The sequence below is a fragment of the Polistes fuscatus genome, unplaced genomic scaffold (assembly GCF_010416935.1).
Source record: "Polistes fuscatus isolate 324 unplaced genomic scaffold, CU_Pfus_HIC Scaffold11, whole genome shotgun sequence".
Lineage (NCBI taxonomy): Eukaryota > Metazoa > Arthropoda > Insecta > Hymenoptera > Vespidae > Polistes > Polistes fuscatus.
This window is the reverse complement of record NW_025113009.1, coordinates 234,964-246,155: the sequence shown is the minus strand read 5'-3', so window position 1 is coordinate 246,155 and position 11,192 is coordinate 234,964. Positions and strand designations below refer to the sequence as shown.

Here is an 11,192-nt window from a genome sequence, read left to right as displayed (position 1 = left end):
AAATATTAATAAGAAATAAGAAAGAGAGAGAAAGAGAAAGAAGGAGAAAAAGAGAGAGATGAACAATATATGAAATAATGTAATTATTAATGATAACAATATTTTCCAGATAAAGATTAAGATTAAATATAGTTTAATACGTCGCTAATTACGGACATATTCACGTAACATACATTATTCATAATAGCACATACTCAAAATGATATTTTCTTATATTTGACACAAGAAATATTGTATCTTAAAAAATAAATTTCGTAAACTCTACGATAATACAAATGTGTGATAGTGTTTTGATCTTTTGAATATAATTTTATGCACAATATTTAAAAGGTATTATTAAACTATTTAGTCTGACTTTTCTTTATTTTGCATCTCTTTTATACGATCAATTAATTGTTCTTTCCATTCTTCCTCGGAAATAGTATTTGCCCATTCTGGAATTGCAGTGGACGGTAATGTAAAACTAGCCATCATTGATTTAACTTGATTAATTTTATCTGCGTCCATATCTATATTAGATCTATTAGACGGTGATGACCATACTTCTATTGTTTCGCTAAAACAAAGCTGAAATGTTTATAAATAAATTGATTAGATAATGAATGAAATGTAATCATTTCTAATATTTTTACCTGCTGTGAATCATTTAATGATACAGGTATCGCATGATTTATTTCTCCAGTTTGAGATATCCATTCATCGTCCTGAAAATATTGTAGCGAATATGAAAATGATAATGAAATAATTATGTATATATGCACGTATAATTAATATTTGAAAATATATTATTACAAACTTCATCGTCTTCTAATATAAGATCGCTATCAGTAGGTAGTTGAGATAATGGCATATATCCAGTCATTCCAACATCTTCATCTTCACTTTCAGAATCTGTTGTCATCCTTGTATCGACGGTTAAATTAGGTACATTTAAACTTTCTTCTATAGGTTCTTCAGTAGGTTCAGGAGACATTGTGCGTTAAGATATATTACATTAAACATATTTTTTATAAATATATATTTTGAATCTTTTCTTTTGTACCCTATTTAAAGTTGATAGTTGAAAAATATTTAATATTATTTTTTTATTATATACCTAACCTTTCTTTTTTCCTAAAAATAAATGTTATTTTTTTTAATATCATTAAATTATTTTACGTTTATGTGACAAAATAATAAAGATTTATAAAATATTATTAATTTATAAACAAATATATATATCGAATTAAATATATCAGAAATTAGAACATTTGTAAATACCCATAATGTTTGACACATCACAGCTGATTCTAGAATTTCGACGTCATAATATTGAATATGGTGAAAGGGCGCCATCTTCCAATAAACGCGCGAAAATTTAAATTCGAAAAAAAATAAGACGCAACCAATGGTGAAAGATAAATTATTCAAGGAATAAAATAAAAAATGTTTAATTATTAGAATACTAACACAAAACAACTATAATAAATATCTAATACGCTTAAAGTATAATTAAAAAAATTAAACTTTAAAACAATAATATAAACAATTTGAAATTAAAAAACTTTAACGTTAGTATTATTATTACTATTATTATTATTAAATAAATACAATAAAAATAAAAACAATAAAATCGCTCCTAGAAATAGCAATAAAAAAAAAGCTATTATAACAGGACGAAATCCTAATAAAAAAGAAGAAGAAGAAGAAATAAAAATAATAAAATAATAATTAACAAATGTGTGTGTGTGTTTGTTTATTAGAATTACGAAAAATACATTGATAATCGTAGAAAATTGTAGCAGGAAAGCACAGCAGAATTTATTGCGCTATATCTAACTTGGATTACATTATCGGAACGTTGATTAAACCATCTAAAATTGTGACTACTAATCGCGAATGTCATTTCGTCCTCTAACTTTATTTCGTCATTAAACTGCTCGTTTTTTCTCTCTCACGACAAAAAAGAATAAATAAGAATAAAAAGATTCATAGAAGAAACATAAATTTGAGGAAGACGCGTATAAAGTGGGGGTAATTAATCACTGAACTTGCGTTTACTTGAAAGACTTCGAATGTCTGTCGTAATTAATTAAGCTAATGACTAGGGCTCCAAGTTTTATCGTACATCACAGAGAAGAAGAAATCACATAGGATGAATGGCGCCCCGCTACTAAACCGAGTGCAGTAGTAATCCAGTGCAACGTCGAGTGGTATCGCACAAGAAGACATGTCACTTGTTGAATCCTACATTCTTTTAGCAACTGCCTTCATATCGGGTAAAAAAACAAGAGTATAACACTCGACATAATTAAAATTAACATAAACACTGACACGTATCTGAGTACATAATATCAGGAATAAATATATCTATTATAATTCGTAAAAAGTTGATGATAATTAACATTTGATCATGACTTTTCAGTTTATGCGCATCCACAAAACACGCTGTTAAACGACGTGGAAACGATCAAGTCGGTTTTTAAGGTACCAAGAGAACCAGCTACGTTTAATTTATATACCAGGTATGATAATATAAAATGTTATTTCTCTTATTTTTTTATGATTAACGGTAAAAAAAAGTATAAAATTAGCATCGTCATTAATTTGTGCATAAATCAATACACACACGTATGAAATTTAATAATATAATAAATAAAAAAATGATGTTCGCGTTATACCTTGTACATTACTCACAATCAGATTATGATCAATATGCAAAGTCGCGAGGTCGAAGATTCGCACGTTTGCCCTTTCTTGTCGTGGATCGATCGATATGAGAAAATTTTTGCTGGTGCCGGAGCCAATGTTATGCGCTGCTATAAACGAACCATTAATTTTTTAAATGATACGTGCAATCAAAGAGCGTCCGCATTCTATTCTCAGCGCTGATGCTCGACTTACTATCATTCATGCGTAAATATCGCAGACGCGCCTCTATTTCTTTTTATTTTGCTTTTTCATCTTCATCTTCTTCTACTTCTTCTTCTTTCATTACGTCTTATGCCGATAGTCCAGATTGAAAAAGGAGGATAAAATGAGGCGCCACTACTAAAAATGGATGTTAAACTGGTGTCTCGATATTTTCTTGCTTAAAGAAAATAATTTAAGGGAGAACTGTGCCTTTTTATTTTTATTAATTAATTTTATTAATTCCTTTTGAGATACAATATCTTTTGCATTGGATAAAATGAAATAACGAACGATGAAATTATTAACTTCTTTTTTAATTAACGTAACGATCTAAATACCGATGAATTAAATATAATTATATGATTATACAGGGAAAATCCTTTCGGTGAGGAACAATTATTCTTGAATAATACAGAAGTCCTTTATGCATCTCACTTTAACGAAAGTCGTCCAACCAAATTCATCGTTCATGGATTTAGCGATACTGGTAATGAAGTATGGATACGAGGACTCATAGACGGTGAGCGTTATTAATCAAATAGAATAAAAAATAATCAAAAATAAAACGAAAGAAAAGAAGAATTTTCTAGAATATTGAAATGTCGAAGAGAAGTTAGAGAAATTTCATGACAATCATGGTCAAATCGTTTCGGTAAACACGGAATCGACGCCGTCAGGTTCAAGGGTCAACACGATAACGCATTTAATTGATCGTTTTAAGAAACTAATGCTCTTTATCTTGTAGTCATTCCTAAGATTTTGACGTAATTTTAAGAAGAAGAAAAAAAACTAATCTGATTTCTCATCGACCTTTTTTTAAGAGAATCATTGAAATGAAAGTTATAATATAAATAATGCATATAAATTTTCGTATAATAATAATTGAAAAGACAACATTATTTTTTTTCAGCATATTTGTTACACGAAGATGTAAATGTGATAGTTGTCGGTTGGGGTATATTAGCAACAGACGTTTATCCAATAGCTGCAAATAACACACGCAAAGTTGGAGAATTCCTTGGTGATTTTCTCGAATTTCTTAACAGAGAATCAAATCTTGAGTATAAAGATGTTCATATCATCGGTCATAGTTTGGGTTCTCACGTGGCAGGTTTTGCCGGTGCTTATCTCGACGGTCGTATCGGTAGAATAACTGGTAAGAACAATTTAAAGATCATTGATCATGATTTGCATAAAATATTGAATAAAAAATAATCGTTTAAAGGTCTGGATCCTGCGAGTCCTTTGTTTGAAACGATTTCTGGAATCGTTGATCCAGAATTTCGATTGGATCCTACGGATGCACAATTTGTTGACGTTATTCACACGAGTGGACCAGCTTTTGGATTTTTAGCACCTTTAGGTCATGCTGATTTTTATCCCAATAATGGGGAATTCCCTCAACCTGGATGTTCTTTCTTACCAACGACCAGTTAGTGTATTTTCAATAGTACAAAAATGTTTTGTTGAAATTTTATAAATTATTCATATACGTTGACATTGTATTTTTTGATTACTTTGTATTTGCAGCCTATTGTAGTCATTCTCGTGCACATCAGTTTATGACGGAGAGCATTGGCAGTACTTCGGGTTTTAAAGCAAGAACTTGTGAAAATTGGGAAAAATATAAGGAAGGTCGTTGCGATTACAATCCGATCGTCTTAATGGGAGAATACGCATCCACATCGTAAGATTTTTTAAATATTTATTAATTTTACAAATTCTCCCAAAAATATAAATATTAACGACTATCTTTAACAACAGATTACGAGGAAAATTCTACTTGTCCACTAACAATGAACCACCGTTCGCAATAGAATGAGGAATTATTAATCGTTAATCGAACTTGAAATGGAAGACAATAACGATCGTGTATATATATGCGATTAAATAATCAGTACTAGTCATTTGTAAGTTACTTTATTTATGTAGAATTACGTGTTTGCTTACGCATTATGCACACATGCACGTGTACCTCAATTTTCATTCGGATCTCCATAAAGTTTCATTTGCGATTGTTTGATTGAATACCAAAACAAATAAATTAATTACAAAATCTCTACGTACATATGTAAGTACAAATTACGATGTTAATTAAGTTCAATAGGTTCAATATGTGAAAATCTTTTATTTTCTCTCTCTGTACTTCGCACGATAAATAAATAATCGTATGGTTGGGTGTATAGTATGTAATATTTCATGTTCCTGTCACTTTTCGTTACGTTGCGCGATTATAATCGATGTTCATTAAAGAATACGGCTGATTAATAAATGAAGAAACAAAAGTATTGAACTCATCAATATCTTGCTAACAAGCGCAAGAAGTTGTTTCTTATCATGTATCGCTTCTATCTTCAATGCTTCATGGTGTTTAATATACTTATTTACATATCCTGTATCAACGAAAATGATTTCATTCGAGATTACTTTGAACATAGAAAAATCCCTAATGTCGTGGGATTTTCTTGTTACAACGTGACGAGTAAGTGTATTAATTATTGTGTGGTAAATTGTGTGGTCATTTTTTTATGATCGTTTTATTTTTTTTTGTCTTCGAAACAGATAACATTAAATTGGTGAGATCGTTCAACGATATACATACTTACGTTGCAATCTTAAAGAATGAATATTTGGCTAAATCCGATAAGATTTTACAGAGATTTTTGAACCCTAATAATCATTATTTAGGTATATTTTTAGATTTGAGATGCGAAAATCAAAACGTTAGCAGACTTATTTCAAAAGTAAGGTGAAGATTATTAAATCGTTTATGAGATTAAATTATCTTTGTATCTGATTTATTTATTTAATCGTTAACATTCATTTAGGCATCGAAATATCACATGTATGACGAATCACACAAATGGCTGATCATTGGTCATAATTTAAAAGAAAGTTTAAAAATCATCGACGATAGTACTTTTAATATCGCTACTGATGTAATTATTGCCGAACCATCGACTCGTGGTTACATTTTATACGATGTTTATAATTTATGCAAGGATCATGGTGGATCCTTAAAAACTGTATTATTTGGTACTTGGCACAAAGAAACTGGTTTGTATGTTACATTGGTCAAACACAAATTCAGTAGAAGGGCGAATTTTCAAGGAATGAAATTCAATGTTGGTGTACTCGTGAGTATTTAATTTTCAAATATTCTTATTACACATATAAGTCATAATTAATATAAAAATATTTCTTCCTACAGCTCGATCACAAATTACCGAATATTCCAATCGAAAAATATTTATTGGATTACGACAAAAGATCGAAAGATAGTCATTCGAAATTTATGTACGCTATTTTGATTCATATTGCTGAACTCTACAATTTTACGTAAATAAATATTCAAACTCTTGTGCTAATTTACTGTATAAATATTTTTTATAAATTTGACTTGGTTTGATCTTATATTAGAATGAATATTACGGAAATAGATCCATGGCAAAAACGTGGTGGTAATCGTGGACCAGTATTCGCAGCATTTGAAGAAGGTATAATAGATATTTGTGTAAATCCAACCATGATTATTACCGAAAGATTAAATTATGGCGACATTATTGCTCCTGTTTGGCCTGTACGGTACATAACGCATACATATACTTAAATATTTAGATATAATTATAATTATATTTTTTTTTTATTTTCCTTTAAAGTAATTTTTATTTAAACAGGACATGCTTTTTATTTCGTATGATATCATCTACTCAATTACGACCAACGCAATTCATACGACCATTAGCTATTCGTGTATGGTACGCTATGTTAATTATAATAGCTCTCACAGCATTTATTTTACTCATTGTTTTAAGAAAAGAAGGTTTTCATGATTTCATCGAACTCTGTGGGATTTCGATACTTTCTTCTATGGGAGCTTTATCGCAACAAGGTTCGATTATCTAAATGACATAATTATCAATAAAAATATGTATATTATAATTAATATTAATAATAATAAATCATTATTTTGTACACTAGCGTCAGCTGTAATTCCTTTAGGAGTTGCGGGTCGTATTGCATTTTTACATATCATGTTCTTCAGTTTGTTAATCTTCAATTATTATTCAGCTAGTATGGTCTCGAATCGTTTAAAAAATATAGGAGATAAAATGAATGATTCATTAATTAGCTTAGCCAATAGTAATTTTAAGATTGCTATGGAACCTACTCAGTATATTAAGTCGTTATTACAGGTAAACTATAAAAATACATGTAAGTACAGAGTAAGCCTAAAAGTTTTTAGCTTTGTTATTTAACAATCTAATTGTCAGAAGAAAAACGCTTATTTTCTTAACAAAATATATTTGATTTTGAAACTTTTAGTTCACTCTGTGAATGTATTAAATATTGAATGTACTGTAAATACTGTATATATATATTACAGGAACCAAATTTGGAAGTAAGATATTTTTATCAAAATCGTTGGCTAAAGCTTTCTGAATCAACGAGACACTTGCCAATAGAGGAAGGATTAAATCGTGTAGCTCAAGGTGGTTTTGCTTATCACACGTTAACGGAATCAGCTTATCCATATATCGAAAAAACTTTTGAAACTCGTATGATCTGCGAATTGATGGAAGTTCATCTTCTTCGAACGACTTTGGGACTATGGACCAGACAAAACAGTCCTTTCACTGAAATCCTGAGAATTGGGTATAAAAATGATTAATATTTTGTTAACGTATTCATGAGAAAACTTTTCTTCTTTAGATTTACGAAAATGAACAATGCGGGTTTACGAGATCGTGAATTGAAACGTTGGTCTGCTAGGAAGCCTCGTTGTCCATCAAACATACTTATAGCCGAAGCCATATCGATTCAAGAAGCTACCCCTGTTTTGTTGTTCTTAATCGTTGGCATGGTTTTATCATTGAGTGTATGCGCCATCGAAAATATCATTTTTTGGTTTTGGTCTAAAAGGTAGAAATTAAACTATTTTTGATAATAAAAAATATCAACAAAAAATTCTTCTACGTATATTACATTTATAGATCATTGATAGATCAATAGGAAACATATGGATTGATACACAAGTAGCAGAAATGTTTCTTAATTATTACCAATTATAGATCGACGTAACTAAGAAAATATTTAAAAAGATTACAATTATTAATAACCTTCTAGTTTTATGAATAAATAAATAAATATTTAAAAATTTATAATACTCACTATAGATCGATGTAGCTAAGGAAATATTTAAAAAGATAAGAATTATTAATAACCTTCTAGTTCTATAAATGTATGAATAAATAAATATATTTTTGAAAAATCTATAAACCGCTTATATAAAAATATATAAAAATATATCCTTATACAATTAGAATAGAAAAAGTACTACTCATAATGACATCGGAGCGTTCGATCGTATAACAATTGAAGAGATAATAAAATAAGATGAATATCAGAGTTATTATTTTATTATTTATCATTCTATATACTAATGCCGAGGACAATGATTTCATTAGTGATTATTTTGCATTTAAAAATGTCAAGAATATTGTTGGATTTTCGTGTGGTGATGTTACGAGTACGTAATTATAACAAAATATCTTTAAAAACACAACAATCAACTTCTATGAAACATTGAATTTTTCACCAGGTAATTTTAATCTTTTGAGAAAGCTGAATCATTTAGGAACCTTCACGATCATAAAAGATTTCTATTCAAATCCAGACATACGTTTGATTTTAAACAGCGATCATTGGGCAGTAGGTGTTTTCGTAGACCTACGTTGTCGTAATGAAAGTCTTGAATATATTTTTTCTGAAGTAAGATACATACACTTTTAAAAATAATTTCAAGGTGTTCAATCTTTGGAAAGATATGAAAATAAAAAAAATTGTTTAAATCTATTTTATTGATCAGAGTTCGGAACATCGCATGTACAGCTATTTATACAGTTGGTTGATATTAGGATCAAATCTGAATCAAAGCATATCGATTTTGAACGACACAGCTTACAGCATGGCCACTGACGTAGTTGTTGCTATACCTAATCAAAATGGTTATGAAATGTATGATGTATTTAATCATTGCAAATATCGGGGTGGTTCACTAAACGTCATTAAATATGGCACTTGGAATTCTCATGGAAATTTGAATATTTATTTAAAGGAACCAAAATTGATCAGAAGAGGAAATTTGAATGGTTTAAGATTAAAAATAGCTGGTGTAGTAAGTATTTCATTCTTTTTTTAATTTTACTTTTAACGATTTTCAATGATTAGTACCTACATATTTTTTGTAGATTCAATACAGGCCTAAAAATATGCGATTAGTTGATTACATGAAAGATATCAATACTAGATCCTTAGAAAGTATGCACAAATTTGTATACGCTATGATATCACACACTGGTGATCTTTTTAATTTTACGTAATTTTAATTTTTTTGTTTATATATAAACTTAATTATTATGAAATGATTTACTCACACACATACGTATTTACACAACGGATAATTTTGTTTATATAGCATACACGCAGGAGAAATATATTATTGGGATAGAAATAGTATACATGGACGAATGTTTGAACTTCTAAAAGACAATTATATCGATATTGCCAGCAATCCGAGAGTTATGGTGTCCGAAAGATTAGAATTTGCTAGTCTGATCGGCGCAGCTTGGCCAGTTCGGTTAGAGAAAAATAAATTTCTTTTTTATTTAAAATACTCGTCGCATCTAATTATATTTTTACAGACCCTGTTTTATGTTACTCTCAACTCCAACGAAAAAAATCAAATTGGATTTGTTCCTAAAACCTTTTACAACAGGTATTTGGGATGCTTATGCACTTTTCATGATCATTTCTATGATCATCGTCGGATTAATATTGAAACGTGAAAATGTGAAAAGCGAAAAAGGTTTTGGAGCTGTAGTGCTAACTATTGGTATCATGGGTCAACAAGGTACATTTTAATATATTTCTCTCTTTCATTTTTAAGAAAAAAAATAAATAGAAATTTATAATAAATTGAAATATTTGATCTTAGGAGCGTATTTATTTCCAAGAAGTTTGGTCGGTCGTATGGCCGTGGTACAAATACTCTTTTTTAGCTGGATGATGTACAATTATTATTCCTGTAGTATTGTTTCGGCTCGTTTGAGTGAACCGTTTGATAAAATAGAAGATTCCGTTGCTGTACTTGCCGATACGCATATGCGTATTGCTGCTGAAGCTGTACCATATTTGAATTATCTATTAAAAGTATAATACTGTTAAATCATTATTATACAGGGTGTCCCAAAAGTTATTTTTTCGAATAGAAAAACATTTATTATCTATTTAAATGTTGTGTACAATGTTTTCATATTACAGGTCTGTGTCAAGATTGTTTTTGGTAAAGCAACTCTTGGAACACTCTGTATTTTATGTCGAACGATAAAAAATGTTCATTAATATTTATTCTATTTTTAGAAATGGAATTGGGAATCAGATTATTTCAGGAAAAAACGTTGGGATCCTTTGCCGCAATCAAAAAGATATTTGCCTATAGAAGAAGGTATCAGACAAGTTGGGCAAGGTATTCTTGCTTATCACACAGATCCCAACACTGCTTATCCCTACATCGAAAAGATGTTTGATTCCAGTCAGATATGTCAGCTTACGGAAATTCATCTCTTCAAGGAATCAGTCATGGGAATGTATTCCAGTCACAATGCTCAATTTTTGGAAATAGCGAGAGTAGGGTAAAGTATCTTAACAATTTTATTATTCCCTTTTACAATAGAAATCACGTACGATTATATAATTTTATTTAAGTCTAATCAAAATGCAAAGCAGTGGTTTAAGAAGTCGGCAAATTAAGTATTGGTCCTCGAAAAAACCTCAGTGTCAACAAGATGCTTTGTCTACGCGAAGTATTACTATTTACGAAACAGCAGCAGCCTTTATTTTACTGTCATTAGGTGTTTTAATTTCAAGTGGTATTTGCTTGATAGAAAATATTTATTTTTATCGATTCACACAGTAAGTTGTTCTACATTGTTGTTCTTATGTTATCCATACATTCGAGATATGTTTGAAAATTTTATGATTTTCCTTTTTCAAAATTGCAGAAAATTTACATCGGAAAGAGACAATTCTAGCTTATCGAAACAAAGTAGTAATAAAACGGATAGCACTAATGGACTTCAATTACTTAGTATTTGATTTGCTAAAATATTATATTTTACTATAACTCAAAACTATAACTTGCATATTAATATTGCTTCGATGTAATCCAAATGATTAATCCAAGTAGAAATAGAGGGTAATAGAAATAAAGAGAAATCGATATTGTAATGCTAACTATA

General features: G+C 29.5%; 3 protein-coding genes across 3 annotated transcripts; 2 read left to right on the top strand and 1 right to left on the bottom strand.

Moving 5' to 3' along the window:
* Positions 1-116: 116 nt before the first annotated feature.
* On the bottom strand, positions 117-1,060 carry LOC122526341 (male-enhanced antigen 1). The gene is made up of 3 exons (XM_043649709.1): positions 797-1,060; positions 633-704; positions 117-567 (listed from the first exon to the last, which is right to left on the bottom strand). The coding sequence occupies exons 1-3, from the start codon at positions 971-973 to the stop codon at positions 346-348; spliced, it is 471 nt and encodes a 156-aa protein (XP_043505644.1). The 5' UTR covers positions 974-1,060; the 3' UTR covers positions 117-345.
* Positions 1,061-1,724: 664 nt separating this feature from the next.
* Positions 1,725-11,049, top strand: LOC122526378. The gene is made up of 25 exons (XM_043649757.1): positions 1,725-2,258; positions 2,405-2,504; positions 3,264-3,412; positions 3,803-4,048; positions 4,118-4,324; positions 4,423-4,579; positions 5,331-5,374; positions 5,455-5,636; positions 5,721-6,029; positions 6,104-6,231; positions 6,313-6,477; positions 6,570-6,784; positions 6,874-7,088; positions 7,280-7,548; positions 7,606-7,815; positions 8,328-8,422; positions 8,495-8,664; positions 8,762-9,070; positions 9,144-9,271; positions 9,371-9,532; positions 9,597-9,805; positions 9,890-10,104; positions 10,315-10,586; positions 10,660-10,866; positions 10,956-11,049. The coding sequence occupies exons 1-25, from the start codon at positions 2,210-2,212 to the stop codon at positions 11,047-11,049; spliced, it is 4,506 nt and encodes a 1,501-aa protein (XP_043505692.1). The 5' UTR covers positions 1,725-2,209.
* Positions 5,570-8,081, top strand: LOC122526573 (glutamate receptor 1-like). Its single transcript, XM_043650076.1, has 9 exons — positions 5,570-5,641; positions 5,721-6,029; positions 6,104-6,231; positions 6,313-6,477; positions 6,570-6,784; positions 6,874-7,088; positions 7,280-7,548; positions 7,606-7,815; positions 7,898-8,081. The coding sequence occupies exons 2-9, from the start codon at positions 5,736-5,738 to the stop codon at positions 7,962-7,964; spliced, it is 1,563 nt and encodes a 520-aa protein (XP_043506011.1). The 5' UTR covers positions 5,570-5,641; positions 5,721-5,735; the 3' UTR covers positions 7,965-8,081.
* Positions 11,050-11,192: the final 143 nt, after the last annotated feature.